Raw genomic sequence first — 17206 nt, 5'->3', positions numbered from 1 at the left:
AGACAGGCTATTGATGGAGAGAGATCAGTGCACAGGTTGGGGGGTCACTTCTGCAAGAAAAGGTGCAATCTTCTCAACGCTTTTGACAATCCCTAGTGAGGCATCACTGGGGAAAGTTCTTATTAATCACAAATCACAAGCACATTGGCCATTCCTGGCAAAAAAAAAAAAAAATATTCATGCATAGTTATGTCTCAGTCAAGGCGATGTTGAACACAAGAGAAACATAAAGGGAAGAAAGGAGGGGTCAACCAAACATGAAGATGTCAACTGGGTAAGACAGCTGCTTTCCCCTTGTGACTTCTACATATTCACTCCTTCTGAACATTCTACCAAGGGAACATTTTCCTGCAATGGCCAGTCATCGCTATGCACCACAGGCACATTGTACTTTATAAGTGGTTAGGACAGACGATGGAGTGTACTCTTGGGGCTGAGGCTTCATGACACAAAGTCCCTCTTCTGGAGCCAAGAAGAGGGTACAACCAGTCAGTTAAAAGAAATACATAAGAAACGATTGCACCTTTAGCAGCTGTGGTTGATTGGTCAACAGATGAGCTGTTGGATCATTCCCCGTGAAGAGAAAGGAAAACTGAGTCTTTTCTAAGTTGATAGATTTATCCTGATAGCAAGCCAAAACCCATTCTCTAAGCTGTACTCGAAGCTGTTACTCTTTGTCAAGAACAATAATTAAAAAGTTAAAACTAAAGTCAATGGTAGCTCCTTTTAGCAAGAGCAAGCTGTCTTCTGATTAATAATATAGTTTGTTTTAAAAATCACAGTATTACTTTCTTCCTAATATTTAACATTACTTAGCGCAGTTTCCTGGTATATGTAATAGTAGCATGCTGTTGGGTCTACTATTATCTCAGAGCCCGATGAAGCAAACCTTTGGCTGACAGAGTAGAGAGAACTCGTTTCATATTGGGAAAGCAAAGAAAACTTCATACAAAGTAGAAGAGTATTTGGATGGATGTGCCATTTCAAGACAGTCCTGGTTGGGGGGGGGGGGATACTGGAAGCAAAGAGAGGGACAGCTGCTAGCCTTGCAAATCATACATCCAGTCAACATCATAATGCAATGCACAAGAAGCCAGCAAAAACTGAATATGTGGGAGGTTTTGCTGAAATACTGTGAAAACGCAATCACTGTAACTGTATAAAACTTGCTCTCGACATAACATAACATAAAGGCACCATTGATATCTTTCTCGTTTTTTTGAAATATTGTAAAAAATTGCTACATATGGCACATAACACATTTTTACATACATATATTTAATTTATAAAAGTTTTTTTCTTCCTGTTTTCTATTTGCAGAACTGCTAAAATAAAATAAATTGTTTAATTTAAGGTGAAATACTTTATTATATAAAATAAAGTTTTACAGGTGAATCTATGTGTTTATTTAGGTTTTATACAGCAATAGGGTCTTGGTTTGCAATTACACTAGACAACCTGGCCTGTAATTCTCCCTGTGAGGAGAAGCGGCCTGCTGGGTTAGTCCTGCTATCAGCCAGACGGAAGGCAGGGGCTGCCTCAAGACTGGCTGCCAGGGGGTTCTGTATGCCCAGGAAAGGTGTGTCTTCACCGACTCTTTCATCTTCTGTTTCACTCTCTGAGTTAGTGCTCACAGAACTTGTGTTGCTGTCCATTTCCAACCTATTGGCAATGTGGCCATTGGGCTTGGTTCTTTTGGCCCGCCGGCTGTTGGTGAGTTTCTTAAGAGGCTCTTGAACTGGCTCATACTCCTGGGTCGTTTCATACTCCTCATCCTCCACTATCCTCAATGGGCTAGGGGGGAGGCTGGTACTCTGATGTGCAGGGTTGTGATGAAAGGAGTTGAGTTGCTGGGAGTGGTGATCGTACTTCTTCTCCCGTAGCCTTGGTGGTGTCACAAGAAGAAGAGGCCTCTCTTCTTCCACAAATGGGCTGACTGCCATGGAGGGCATGGACACCGTCATGCTGGACACAGGTGGAGACATTTCCGAAGGGGGCGATTTAGGGGAGCTTGGCGTGTGGAAATCTACAGGTGACATACGAGCCGGGGTGGTCATGGCTGATACATACCTGTATGAGCACAGAATATCCCACATGAGTGTGGTGGAATTAAGAGGGCATGGATCAGGGAAGGGTGGGGGACAGAGTTCACTATGGGATATAGTCAGAGAATAGTCATCATTGAATACTTAAGTTTTACACTAAGGAGTTTGTCACCCTTGGATCCTATCATTATAAAGCCAAGAGTTTCCTTAGAGGAATCATGCAAAGATTGGCTAAATCATCTAGCTCATTAAAGCTTTTGAGAGTTTCTGTCTCATCATGAATGTACACAAAAGCACGTGAGCCAAGAAAAGAGGGCTCCCAAGAACCTCTCAGTTTATAACAACCAAGGCTTGGGGACTTAGAAGGGAAAGAAGTATTCTTAAATACTATACCTTCCTAAAGGCCAAGGGGTCTTAGAGAATGAAGCCCAAATGGGGAATGGAAGAGGATCTAAGATGAGTTGCTGACAGCTGGATCTGCATGCATTTGGATCTGTAAGCCTTGTTTCTCCTTAGCTCAGCTATAAGGTTATGTCTTATGAAAAAAAAAGAGCATAGCAACTTAAAGATTTATTCCTGACAACAGTGTAATACATTTGTGTGCTTTTAAATTGAAATTTTCATGAAATGCTACTAGCCAACATTCAACTTGCAACCGTCCATTTCAGGGTGCAGTACATCCAAAGGCAAGCCTGAGAGGAACCACAATATGGTTTCATGTCACCACAGTGTACACTGACTCCAATCTCCCATCTGTCTCTCATCCAAACCCCAACACTTCATTAGCTTTTGGCTTTCTTCCAGGAATACTTGCAAAGATCCTCACAAGTAACCTAGCGAGCTTCTGGGTATACACAAGGGTTGGCTGTACAAGGGTAGCTCATGCCATGCTATGTTGGAAAATGCCACCATTACAGTCCAGACACTGGGTGCCCGTTTTGCAGCACTGTGCCTTCCCTAGATCAGAAAGGCCTTTCCTCTGGGCTGAGTCTCAGTCACATTCCTCAGCTTTTGATAATGGTGCTAGCAGCACACAGCACTGAATGACTCTTCCTGACACTGACATTCACAGTCTAATTTGATGTGACCTGTGATGACACAGGATATAGGGAAGAGGAAGTCTATTCATTCTCCCACTTTCCCATGATTCATGGTGCTATACAAGTGAGACCCACCAGGTTTAAAATTGGAAAAAGTGTCTCAGAATTTGAAACATTTGGGGCTCAAGTCTGGAGATACCTTTTGAGGGTATTTAAATTAGACACACTGAGAAATACTAAGCACAGTTCATCCAACACATACAAGTGATTCATGCCACCACCACCCCCTCCCCCCGACAACCCATGCTCTTTCAGTTCAAGACTGTTTTGTAATTCTAGGTAGTATGTGGGTGATGCCTGGATGCCTGCTTTAGCAGGCAGAACCTTCAAAGACAAGCCATGATAATGAAGAGAAACTTCACCCTACTTTCTCTGCATGTTTTAAGGGAGATGACTTTAATAGGAAAAAAATATAATTATATGAGATTGATCCTCTAAGTCATTTTTAGGCTATACTCTTCCACAGATGTGTTATAAAGAGCATATTAACTTCATAAATTCTATCCTGTTCTGAAGCTGCTTTGGGAACAAGGGGAAAGCCCCCAATGGGTTCTTTGCTGTACATTCAGGTCCATAATTGAAAAGTTCTTTGGAATTATATCCATCCATGTAACTGCAAAAATACTTATGGATTTGGCATTATATTGACCCATTAGTCAATGGAAAGAGACTAGACTGAGATAACAATGAAAAAAATAAATAAACTGGATTGGAAAATCAACAGGTAAAGGCTTGCAGATGGGCTAAAAAGTCAGCTGGCCATGGCTTTGTTTTAGCACAGGTGGAAATGGATAAAGAGTTCAATATTCCCTTTTAGTCCTTCTTCCAGCTTGCTTTTTTCTAGTCTTTACTTTGCCTTTGTCATTACTTCTCCAACACAAACTTGATTTCCCCCCCAAAAGGAAATACAAACATTCTCGAATACATGGTAATATTGGAGGCAATATCTGCTGTGACATTCACCTATAAGATTTGGCAAGCTCATCACACAAGACCTTTATTTATCCATCACTTGTTGGGATTTCATAAAAGGGATGCAAAGGCAGTGGAACATAAAGAGGTGTTTCCTCATGACCATTAGCAATGACAGAGCCCTTGACTTGATTTAACTGAGGCGAGAGGTAGGTCAACTAGTGCATGAGAACACAAGGGCAGATCAACCATTGAGGTAGAGGATGGACAACTGGCCAATCGGAATTAGATGAGGGTCCTTAAAATGTTACACCTGAAGAAAGTAAGACCCCAGTGAGTCTGAACTTATGGTCAGGTCTGAGAACTCCAAGTCAGTTGTACCTTGCACATCATGTTACTCCTGCTCTTTAGGAGTTGGTTGCCTTTCAGCCACTGGGACGATGGTTGAAGCTCAGGAAGAAGAGTTTAGCCAAATAAGAGGATGGCTTCATCAACTAGGAGCATGGCACCCCTTATATAAGGATGCATTTCTTTAGGTGAGACTGCAGGTGCTCATGGGATTCTCTCACTGAGTGAGTGTCTCCTTCACCATAGCTTTGCACTTAGGTTTTACCTTTCACTATGAGGAGAGTCTCGGTACGAGTCAGGGGTTTCTCTGGCATGCCTGAGGAAGCTGTTACACTCGCGAGGGCCTCCCAGGCCATGAAGACGTCCTCGTGGGCCCCCAGCTGGGCTGCTGTGCCTACTGTTTTCTACTGATGACATCATGATCACGGAGTGGCTTTCTGAAATGATGCTTTCTGTGTGCCCATTACTCCAGCTGTGTAGAAGGGAAATGTAAGAGGCCGTGAGAGAGATTGGCTTAATTATATGCAAAAACGGCAAAGAACAAAAGTGAATCTAGCAAGTATTTCAAGCCATTGATACATCAGTAGCCCAGAATTGATGTAAAAATCTTTCCTGTAAAAAGAATCTTGATTCAGATTGGATTTGGGAACACATAGTTTATCATTTGTTCATTCAATCCATAAATATTCATATAATGCCACTATGTAGCAAGTACTAATGTGGCTCACTGTGCTTGAGTGTCTTGGGCTAACCAAAGGCAAAGCTGTGTGTTTTATGTCTGGAGTCTGCGGCTGTACGCGGTAGAGTGAGCACAGCCAGCCTGACATCACCAGAGCATCTAAGAGCTGAGTGCTCAGCTATGCAGCCATTTCCAGGGAGCATTTCCTAGGGCGGTCTATGCTTTAGAAACAAATTTCTAAGTATCACATGGAATTTAGACAGATGTTTTTCCCCCACAGCGAGTAGCAATTCAGTGGGTAGCTGAGCACAAATCAATGCAATTTCTACACTGAGGAATAGCAAACCTACAAGGTAATTATCATTAACCACTTTTTATTGTTTTAAATGGAAACCTTAGGCTTATTAGGCTTACAATGTAAAAACAGTTAATATCCAAAATCTATCAATGTTCAAAGTCAGTACATTATACTGCTTTTAACTGTCTTCTTGGCTGTTTGTTAGGAACTGGTACAAAAAGGTAAGTAACAAAGGAATTTATTCTTAGGAAAATGTTTCCCTCTGAAACATTTTCCCCTCATACCTGTGACTAGGAGTCTGGGTGACAGTTGTGGAGTGATGAGCTGTGGAAGTGTAATGACTGGTGGAAAAGGATGTCTCCACTTCTCTTTCAACAACATGCTCACTGGAGATGACGTTTTTAGATACATATTGCTGAATAAACAAAGAGACACAACTTGAAAGTTCATGTAAGTCAAATACACTCACACGTATGCCCTAGCTTCTCTCTCTCAGCTGACCAGATAGCAGACTTTTTTCTGGCCATTCTGGCTTTGAGGATGGATACATGGAGTAAATAAAGCCCTTTCTCAATATTTGCACAATATAGGTCCTAAAACCTCAACTTCATTGCTCTCATTTCCTACTGAGAACAGAAAGGTCACAAATATTCATTCCGATATTATTTTTGTGCCCACTTTTCTAGGTCAAGAAGACTGATATCTGAGTGCAGCAAAATGTACACATAGTCTGACTTATTTCAAATTTCAAGTCACTAGAAAAAAATGTGAACTTTGGTATTTTAGACCCTTCTCTTTGAAGTTCATAATGCCATATGAAATTGTCATATGTCAATATGTGTCAGCATAACATGGTAGCTATTAGTGCCTGCTGACAGCGAGCTGCTGTGTTATAAAATTGTAAGCGCCATTTGTATTTGTATAAATCTAAGTGAAATCAGCTAAGCCACAAGAAAGGGAATAGAAGGAGATATGTGATGAGTAGACTAGGGCCCTTTAGAGTCTGTTGAGATGTGGACTCTAAAAAACCTGATCTTCAGGGAAGGTCCTAAATGCACAACTTGAATTTTATAGGCTGGCTCTTTCTATTTACAGGAACATTCTCCCTTCTGGATCTTCCTGGATCTACTTCCAGACAGGGCAGCCTTACCAGGCCGGCCTTGAACTTGCAGAAAGCCACCTACCTCTGCCTCCCTAAGTGCTGAGATTATAGGCATATGCCACCACGCCCTGCTTCCCATTCAAGTAGAGGTGTTGAACCCAGTGGATCTATTGAATATGCTATTTAACAATTCTTATGCACTCAATAAGTGTGCTCGACTAAATACTTTATGCAAACTATTTTAGTAAAGTAAGAATTATTTTTAGGCCTCTTATAATTAAGAAATAAGGTTGAGAGGAGTTATTTGTGCTACAACTGCAATCCAAACAGTCATGGTCCTGTTGCTGTTACATATTATATTGTATATGATTATATCACATTATATATAATATATGCATTATATTATATAATATACATTAAATGTTATAGTTAATGTTGGTACTTGGAGAGCATCTCCAATCTTGGCCTTGGAGAGCATTCTAAATAACCCCACTATTGGGAGGAGAACAAAAGCTCCCTATTAGCCCTTGGTATAATGTTCTTCCATCATTCTACCAAAAGTTAGGAGACTTGGGGGTACGGTAGTAACCCTCAGCTCCAGACTTGAATCTATGACCCATTTTCTCCGCCCAAGACAGACCTTCTCTTACCAGATGGAAAAATGGTATTAATGATTTCAACTTTATCTATTAAGAAAGCTACACATTCCCAGGGAAGAATGGGGATTGTGCTGGAACACAAAGAACAACACTCCAGAACCGAAGAGGTTTGGGAAAAGCTCTGGTCATGGTCTCTTAACGTGAAAGGTTGATGATATGCAAACAGTCTCACAGAGTAGTGTCAAATTTAGAAGCGAAGTGTATGGAACAATAAGAACAAAATAATTGAATAATTAAGTGCATTCCACCTAGAGGGCATGATCTCACATACAAGGAGCCGGGGAATAAACAAGTTTTACATTCTCCTATCTTTGTTCCTTAATGGTGAGATGTTTTCCACCTTTTCATGCCCTAATTTCTTCTTTTGGAATCAGAATCAGAAAATCACATGTACAATGAAGGGTCCCTAATAAAAATACTCCAAAGCCCTTTGCTTGATTTGCTATGAATCAGTTGTATACTGGAGTATTCCTTATGATTCTGGTTTTATTATTTATCATTTATGCTGTTTTTCCTTCTTGCTATAGCTTTTCTGCAAAATAAACCAAACATTACCCCAAAGTTCTAAATGACACAATGTAAAAAAAGAAAACTATGCTACTATAACACAAGATCCATTTTAAAATAGCTTTCATTATTTTTCCCCGGCAAAAACCTTGGATTTCTGGAAGCCCCTGTGATAAAGGGCAGAAGGTGAAAGCCTAAGATTAGAAACACCAACTTCAGGGTGCCTGAGCAGCAAAGAGATGCTTGGCGTTTTCAGTGGGTCAGTCAACATACATTCACCAGCTGCACGTTCTCTGGTTGTGGGTTTGGATGGTGAGGCCCATTGGCTATGTTCACCATGTTGTTCCGTTCTGATCGAAGGCTCTGCCGAAGCCGGTCATGAAGTTTTTGCCGCTGTTTCCTGGATATGGCAAGAGAAGCATATGTTTGTGCCTATTACTACTTTTTGTTTATTTATTTTTGCTACAGCCAAATCTTTATTCTGTTAATGCTAATGAGTAACTTGAGGCAGTCAGCTGGTGGTGATAATGAGGAAAGGGAAGTATGTGTAACTCTATCTCCGAATTAGCAGTATCACATTTCCTTAGAAAGTAGGTTTTAATAGTAGATGGAATTCTTATAGAAATGTAGCTGTTGTACTGATGAAGAATTTTAAAAAGGAATAAAAAACGAAAATATGTTAGAATTTGGCTAAACTCTCAATATTCTTGCTCATTATATCTTTGTCTAAATAGAGGTAGCTATCAGTCTAATTTTTTTACTATGGAATTGATAAGGCTGATTCCATTTATAAATTTTCCTAAGGATTTAAGAAAATTAACAGCTTTTTATTTGTACATTTGCCACAGTGACTGTGTGTGCATATTACCTGCATATCAGTGGAATATTTTGGCACCACATTTTGGCATTACATTTGGCATTATAACAAGAGTTTACACTTGCAATGCTTTTTGCAGATGAGGCAGTAAATAGTTAAATTTGAATCTAATAAGACTAATGACACCAATTCCGTGGGAGCTTTGTGTCTGTTACTCAGTCCTTACAGCATGTTGAATCTTGCAATGCTGTGCAAACACAATCCACGCTGTAGATTTTGTTGTAAAAATGCATGTTACCACTGTTTTCTCATGTAACATTCAGAACAATTCATTCCTATGACTAGTTTTGACCAGAAGAACATTATGTCATCAGATAGAAAGCAAACAAAACTCTATTAATTGAGAACTATATTTTGACTTGAAGAAATCCTCAATTGAGAGAAATGCAAGGGAACCCAGCTGTCATCCATTGTGTGTCCTAACACGGATACGTGTAGAAGGCCAAGTGTAATAACTACACATCTTTAAGAATTTCTCTTTAACTTTTTTCAAGAAAATTTGGCTTGCTTCTCCTTCCACAAAAATTCCTTTCTACACTGCACATTTATAAAGCATACATGTTGGAAACACAATAGAATCATATTAACTCTCAAAAAGAAGCAAACATTCTGTTTCTTAAATATCATCAAATGCTTCTCTTCTTTCTTAAGTTTCTGGGTTCATTAGACTTATCCCCGGTTATACCTTTGACATTTACACTCTTACTATGCAGTGACTGTGTGGAACTCTGATTCTACAGCAGTCTGTCCGAGCCTTTATCCATTTACAGAGCCCCGGGCACTGAGAAATTTATTTAGTTGCACACAAACAGGCAAAGGTCCACAAAGTCTATTACTCAGTTGGGAACCTAAGGACGTAAGTCCCTAAGCTCCTTTTCTCTCCAAGCCTTGGGCATGGGACCTGGTGCTGCACAGCCTTGCCTGCCTAAGCTCCTTCTACTGTAAGGGAAGTGGACAGAGTCGAGGGAATGTTTACTTGGTTTTGCAGTAGGCCACCACACACATGATGCCGACCACCAGCAGGGCGATACAGATGCCAGTAATTGTCAGCACTCTCTTCTGGTAGAGTTCTTCCGCTTCTGGAAAGGGGTGAGAGCAAATGTCACTAACGTCATCTACTATCACAGGGGCTTACAACTGAACAGTTGGCATGCTTCATGACATTACCGTTGTCTGCAAGACAGTCAACACTTGATAATTTTTTACGTTTACACACTTGAGGTACAGTATGTTCTGTGCTATACTTTGAGTATAAATAGCAAGCTAGCTAGGGCCATTGAAAGTAAAAATATTTTATGATTCCTAATTACAAGCTTTAATTCTATATGATATTAAACTAGAACATCATAAACATTCATTACAAAATAACTGATTAAAGCTGTACCAATGTTATTCTTTTATTAAATATCTTATTAAAATTCTCTTGCAGAGACAACTGGAATCAGTATTTATAAAAAGAGCTAAGACTGACAGCAGGGAGAACCTCTATTCTTCCTCCATTCACCACCCTCCACCCCATTCCTCTTTCCACCTCCCTTAAGTTTCTATGTCATCACCTCACATCCAGTGGTCTTTACAAAGAGAATTTCTACATTTAACAACATTTAAGTAAGAGCTATTTGCGAACATGAACTTGGCTTGTAGTTAGGAAGTAAATTAAGGCAACAGCCCCACGGTTTAAAGTAAATGAAATAGAAGAAACAGTATGCGTTGAGGGAAGAGGGAGCTGTGCCAGAGGAAACCCAACGTGGTGAGTAGGACACTGTTGGGTCACATGGGAGGTTTGCTCTTTGGAGGAAAATGGTTGTTACTCTATTAGTAGAAGTTGGAGAAACAATTTGTATTAAGCCCATCATTAACACAAATGATGTATACTTTGGCCTAAGTTACATATTCCCATATCAGGCAACTTGAATATTCTAAGGGGGTGTGTGCTCTGAGCGCTGAACTGTAGGTACCACTCTGCTCACGATGCAGCAGGTCTGTAATTGGTGGAAACTTTTCTAATGGACAATGAGTGCCTTTGGAGGATGGCTTGGTTTTATACAAAGGTGAGTGGGGTTGTTAGCAAAAGTTGCAGAGTTTCTGGGAATGCTGATTACTTAGCGGCTGAGCTCCCAATAATCAAGTTGCATGTATGGGAAGATCTTCACAGTTTACCCAGTGCACATTGTGAATGGCTTGTTGCCATTGGGCAAGAACTAGAGAACACTGAACAAACAGAGAGTCCTTATCCAGGCACCAACATCAATGTCTCCAACTTCAGAAGCTGTACCTTTCTCTTCATTCAGAGAGGGCAGGTCACAGGAAGTTTTCTTAAAAAAAATGATTAAGTGAATTTTAATTTCTATCAAATAAAGGATCTTATCATGAGTGGAAACCTTTCCTACAAGCCGAGTCCATGATAATCAAGTCCCAGTTGACAGGTCAAGAGCATTGTCAAATCAAATTAATAGAGCACTGATCATTAAGAGGAGAATAGAAGTCAGTGGGTAAAAGACCACAACACTGAAGAGATTATACAAAAATAAACAGAAAGGGTTGGAGTTGGAGAGGGAAAACAAACCAAGAGGACAAACAGATGGAAAGAATGACAGAGAGCAAGAAAGTCAAGTACAAGGGGAAAACAAGGTTAAAAGTTAGGGAGCCATCTGGAGTCCCTGGCACAGCATGCCTGATGTTAAGGGAGGAAAAAAAATAAAGAAAGCAATGAAAACCAGACGGAGGAGATGCTTGGGAGGGGGGAGGAAAAGGTGGGTACAAAGGGGGAAGGGGTGTCCCATACAGCATAACTGCTAACCTGGGCTAGCTGTGACATGGAAGCCATGATTAGAAAGCGAAGCAGTTGGTGCATTGCGGTGCCACAGTATGCAGGAGACATACAGTTGGTGTCATGGAGTTTGTGTGTTTCTGTGTGCCCTGCAGATGTCTAACACTAGCACGAACAGGGGGGCTTATGAGTTCATTGCTCATATCTATTCTTCACCCACAGACAATGACCTGTAGCCTCCCTCCCCGGTATCCTAAATGTTTTTTAGAGTGTCTGTTGAAGAAGCACACTCTTAGCTCACTCCTCTTGCTTCCCAGGGCGTCTTCCCTTCACAATAGCACAAGCTGATTACAAAATGGAGCATTAACGCTGTCATGAAGAAACGACAGGGCCTGCGTTCTCCTTCTGTCTAAAGTACTTCTTTCTTTAAAACTGGTGAGACTTGACATGGCTGCAGCTGAGAGGCAGAATGCTTGCCTGGAATGTATGAGATCCTGAGTTTGGTTTCACAAATGAACGAGGGAAAAGGAAGGCTCTTTGTTGCAGCTTTTCACTGACACCCTAACACGCTTACCTTTGAAAGAGGTAGAAAACGGTTCCTGCAAACTTCAAAAAATGGGAACATACAGAAGGACTGACGTTCACATTGGGGTCATTGTGGGTTGACTCCCAGACTCTCAGGGATTCCTGTAACAAGTTCTCTTTCAGCAGTTTTTGACTAGGAAGGAACAGACTGAGCTGGACCAGTGAACTGCTCACATCTGGTGATCAGCCCATTCTTACTGCTTGTCAGTAAAGCAATTATTTCAGGGCCTAGAGAGTTCAGTAAAGGACAGAACAGCTCATGGAAGCCAGCTTAAGGCAGGGAACACAATCACAGGGATTAAATTCTGTGTTCACATCAGCGCAAATTACAATTTTCTTGCCTAAATTTCTTCTTGATTTTTTTTCATGATTTTGCTGCATCAGGTCAACTCTACAATATGAATGTTAAAGGAAAAAAAAAATCTTTGACAAACAGCATGTTCCTTTAGCCTATTCTTCTTCTCATGTATTTTTTTTTTAATTACTATTTTTTTTTTTCTAGCATGACTGTATCCACAGGGCAAGAGCAAATCAAAGCAAGTACTAAAAATCAGCCCAGAGGTCTGGCCTGTCTCCTTGAGTGGAAATGCTCCAAGTCTCTCTGATTTGGCTGGATGGACCATGGTGAGTCACATCAAACACATTCTCATTCTGATGTGTCCAGGAGAAAAGACAGAGTCCTTCTTGCTCTCTTGTTTTTAAATGACCCTTAAGGTCAGGAGTTATTTCAGGATATAATGGACTGGCTTTCCACTCTGGGAAGCCTTGGAGATGTGTGAATGACAGCACATGGCTCTTATGAACTGTGGGAATAGCTGAGGGAGCAGTTACATAGCTGAACTATATGACTCCACTAGAATTAGAAATAGTAGATTCTATAGTCAGGCTGTAAAAGCTCCGAGTGGGGAAATTATGCTAGTGATAAAGGTAATTCTGAGGGTTTGGCTATTGGCTTTCTGAAGGAAAGGCTAGTACTGTGAGATTTCCAAAAGAGGGATCCTTCCTATGAGGAAGGAAGAATCTCCAAGAGTAATGTCAATGACTTCCTTGTGTTCTTCAAGCTTGGGATTTTTTTTTTTAATACCAAAAAAAAGCCCATCCACATAAATATGAGCTTTTTTTTTTACCTATCAGATAAATGCTTTTCTTTTTAAGTTTTTATTTTCTTGGAGAGATGGCAGTTAAGCTTCTCCCCTTGTACTGGGAGAGCTGCCTACTATCTCATGTGTCATCGGTTAGGTTTCTGAGTAGATGATGTTTTCAGTCAAAAGGAAACAAGCTGTGGGATGCCCTTGCTGCATGTCGCCAAGCTAGTTGCAATAGGAGAAAATTTTTAATCAGGACATGCTTCTGTTGACATAAGACCCTGTTCTAGGATGTTAGGTAAGGTTCATAAAGAGCCTGGCGATCAGGGAAGGTAGCAATCTCCCGCTCTCTCTCCAAGACCAGCCATTTTCTTTCTTTCTTGCCTTTAGAATGAAGGATCTTTTGGAATATACCTACATTTCATTTGCCTTTGGGAGCTTTTAATTTTTTTTTGTGACACTTTCTTATATGATGGCTTATCTGAGTAATGTTAACCTTGGTGATGATTCCATCAGCACTGGAATGCCCACCTATAATAATATCAACTGCTTTTTATTTCCCTGCTTATAAACAAATGAAGTTGACTGGAGTCATACTTGAGTATCTTCAAGAAATCTGAGCGATTCAACTCCTTGGATATAAGACTATTGTGATGTAATATACTTCTATGGTACCATGTTAAAGAGATGAATTTTATGTTGTATGTGAAACCCCCATCAAGCTATCTTTTATGTGAATGTATTTAAAACTTTTTGTTCTCTGGTCTCTGGTTTGGTTTCTCCTGTAGCCTATGCACCACTCCAACTTACCCCAGCTTTTAAGTAACAGCATGGTCCAATGAATGAGTCACACAATGTGGGGTCTATGACAAGTTGCAGCAGGAGGGAGATTTTAATCTCTAAGTGGAGTTAGGCTTGGAAATTTAAAACCTGCTGCATTCCATAATATTTCCACAAACTAGTCATAGATCGAAAGCAGAGAAACCAATGTTATAGCTGTATGATCCCTTCTAAAGAAAAAGGAAATTAGTTAGGAACTGAAAGTAAGAGCAGGAAGGGCAAAAAAGTTCAGTTCAGAGGCTCTACAATCTGCAGGCTAAAAGGAATGATGATTGGTCCATACCCATAAATTCAATCCCAAGATGCTCTGCCAATGCAGAAAGTTGACAAAATAAAAAAAAAAAAAAAAGAAAAAAAGAAAGGAAAAAAGTTTCAGAAAAGAGCAATACACCGCACTCCAAAACCAATTACACATGACTACGACAGCTCTCCATGCGTGCACACTGAACAGGACAGGCTGTGAGTGTTAAGGAAGCATGCTCAGGAATGCCCAAGCCCACCAGTGAGGCATGAAAGCACCAGCCAGGGGCTTAGTAACCTTTCAAAGCGTCTACAGAGGGAGGTTAGGAGCTAAACCATCCTCGACCCATCATTCAAGATCAGAAGGTTTTCATAACCAGAAAAAAGCATTTGTAATGAAGTTCTAAGGGGGTTTTCATTGTTGTTTTTATTTATTTATTTTAAACTAAAGGCAGCTAGTAGCAGAGACAGGAGTAGAAGCCAAGAAAACGGTAATTTGGCTTGTAATTTTTATCATATTGGATTTACTTTTCCTTGCTGGTAGGTGGTTATACTTTAGTATTAGTTTTAAAGTTGAACCTCCATTACTTAATGTTCCACTTCCTTCACTACATACAAAAACCTCTACCCAGAAATAGGAGAAAGCTTGTTCCCAGTTCTTCATATAATTTCTGTGTAGTATTGGGCAACTTGAAACCTCAGCGTATTTTGTTTGTTTGTTTGTTTGGGTTTTTTTTTTGTTTTTAAGTTGCAAAAAAAAAAAAAATCAAGTGTGTAGGTGGAAATAGAGTTTCTGGGTCCTTTCACGTCACTTTAATTTACTACCTTTTCAAACTATTTGTTACAGGTAATTTGACCAGCTCTCCCCAGTGCTGAGCTCCAGTGGGCACAGGTGCCAGCGAAATCTCCACCCCATCTAGGGAAGAGGATTGAACAGTGCGATCTCATGCCCAGCATCCCCTAAGCTCTCTACAAAGCCTGCACAGGTTAAAATGAAGAGGCAAAGAAGAAACTCTCCAGGAGGGATACTTTTCCTTCTTGGAACAATAACTGATAGTCAAGTTTCATCAGGTGGCAGCTTAGGCTTTCCCTTTATGAGTACAATATAGAGAGGATGAAGGGAGGGAAGGATCAGAAACTGAAATCCGTATATATATTTTTTCTTAACGGATTTCGGACATACCAGGGATGTCCACTAATAAATACAACGAGAGAGCTCTAAAGCTTGTCGTTTCTGATGGAGGGATGTAGCTTTTAAAAATATACGTCAGGGCATGGAAAAAGTAGTCCTTAAAGAGATGAAACAAGTGGAAAGCTCATCCTGGCTCAGATCCTGCCGCTCCCACTTACCTGTTGAGTAACTTTGGTCAAATTTATCTCTTACTGAGCAAATTCATGACATACAGGCTGACTGGAGACCCTATGGAATGAACCATTGTGACTAAATCAGAGGATTTAGTGTTCTGGGGAACAGACATATCTGGAGGTATCTTTCAGGACAGTCAGTGCACTCAGGGTTACACTGAGTAATTTTATGCAGGGAAATTCTGAATGCTCCTAAAATCTAACAAAACAATAGACTTGAAGATTTCGTAGCCACTTGAAGAAACGATGCTTCCCAAATAAAATATATATCACAAAAATGGGAGGCATGACCTATAAAGACTTCTGATGTGGGTCTAGTATAATCCTACAAGTAATCTGAATTTTTCATTAATTAAGAGCCAGAAGCCTTAGGGTTAATTCAGTTGTAGAAGATATTCATAATAATATAATCTATTCAAATACAAATGAAGTCCTTTGCCTCTGTGCAGTTTGTCAGACTGACATATTTTTCCCATTTGCTTTTTCATATAAACTTTGAAGCATCAGTGTGAAAAACTTCAGTTTTAAAGGAAACTGACAACAAACTTCCTCATTTTTTTTTTTAAACAATGCTATGGTGCAATAGTCTTTTTAGAGGCTTCTCTGTCTCTTGCCTTTTCCTCCTAAAAGTTACTTATAATTTAAGGGTTAAAATCAAGACAAATCTATAAAAAAAAAATCCTTTCTGAAGAATGATTCCATGCCTTTGTGAACACTCCTAATGATTTGTAGTAGTTGTGTAGAAAGCTTGCTTAAGTCTTCAATGAAATTAGTAGCATGCCCATGCATACACATTACTGCATTTACGGCTTTATAGGAAAGCCTGGGAGCCTAACTATAATGTCATTTCAAGGGAAGTCATTCATATCAGGCAGCTCCCATTTTGAATAATTCAATGGGAAATTGGTACTTAAAATGGGAATCTCTTTTGGCTGTGAGCACTAACAAGGAAACAAGCAGAGGACACATGCATCCATCATCCTAGAGCCAGAGCAAAGATGCTCTCACTTATTTTTACTGTTGGTAGCTCCATCTCTTTACATCCAACAAAAGAAGCAGGATATGCAGACTAACTGTTCATTATGTAAAGAAATTCTTTCTATGTGCTCTATTTAATCTAAAGCTGGTGTTAGCTTATTATGTCGCACGTGGGTCTACTGAACTTCTGGCTAGCCACTATGTTCTTCAAATTCAATTAATAATTCACGAACACAAAGGTTACTGTAAACAATTGAGTTTCCTTTTCTACATGTGATTTCCTGCCAGGACCATAGCAATATAAAAAATTAATTTAAATCTAAGAGTCTCCAGAAACTATTAAATATTGACTTGCTAATCCTTTGTGTTAGGATTTTATAATTGCTTGACGAAAACTGATTAACCTGGAGGTTAATTTAAATTTTCAGCTGCAGTAGAGAGAAGAGCAATAAAATAACTTTCTTTCATCAAAATTATATAGGCATTGCAGTTATGGTTTCTGTCCAATTTTCACAGCATTCAGGGTGTTATTTTTAACATCTTTGGGATTGTTTATGCAAATAATCTCTAAGACATGCAGGTGTGATTTTCTGTATCTCTGGACTTTTCTAAAGTGGTCTACTAAGGCCAATTCTAAAAATGATGAATTTAGTGTTGTGACTTTAATTTCAGACTTACCTTTACAAATGTAGGTGCTTTTTTTTTTCACAACCTGCATTGTTACTGAACCCTTTTGCTTATTCCCCAGTTTCCATGTGAAGAATAGCAGACACACACACACACACACACACACACACACACACACACACACACACA

At 39.9% G+C, this 17206-nt stretch overlaps 1 protein-coding gene across 6 annotated transcripts in view; it reads right to left on the bottom strand.

Moving 5' to 3' along the window:
• Positions 1-1234: 1234 nt before the first annotated feature.
• Nrg1 (neuregulin 1) overlaps positions 1235-17206 on the bottom strand; it is a 192368-nt gene continuing 176396 nt past the window's right edge. For 2 of the 6 annotated variants that reach the window (XM_055593337.1, XM_055593335.1), the window contains 6 exons: positions 14091-14114; positions 9504-9606; positions 7924-8050; positions 5667-5797; positions 4671-4877; positions 1235-2070 (listed from right to left, as the gene is read on the bottom strand). In XM_055593337.1, coding sequence (XP_055449312.1) covers positions 1416-2070; positions 4671-4877; positions 5667-5797; positions 7924-8050; positions 9504-9606; positions 14091-14114 — 1247 coding nt within the window. In that variant the 3' untranslated portion in view covers positions 1235-1415. Of the gene's footprint in view, positions 2071-2438; positions 2581-4670; positions 4878-5666; positions 5798-7923; positions 8051-9503; positions 9607-14090; positions 14115-17206 lie in introns of all 6 variants that reach the window. The other 4 variants (XM_055593338.1, XM_055593336.1, XM_055593339.1 and 1 more) reach the window with 3 other exon arrangements.

This window comes from Psammomys obesus, unplaced genomic scaffold (assembly GCF_907164565.1).
Source record: "Psammomys obesus unplaced genomic scaffold, mPsaObe1.curated_primary_1811, whole genome shotgun sequence".
NCBI lineage: Eukaryota > Metazoa > Chordata > Mammalia > Rodentia > Muridae > Psammomys > Psammomys obesus.
This window is presented reverse-complemented; position numbering and strand designations above follow the sequence as displayed.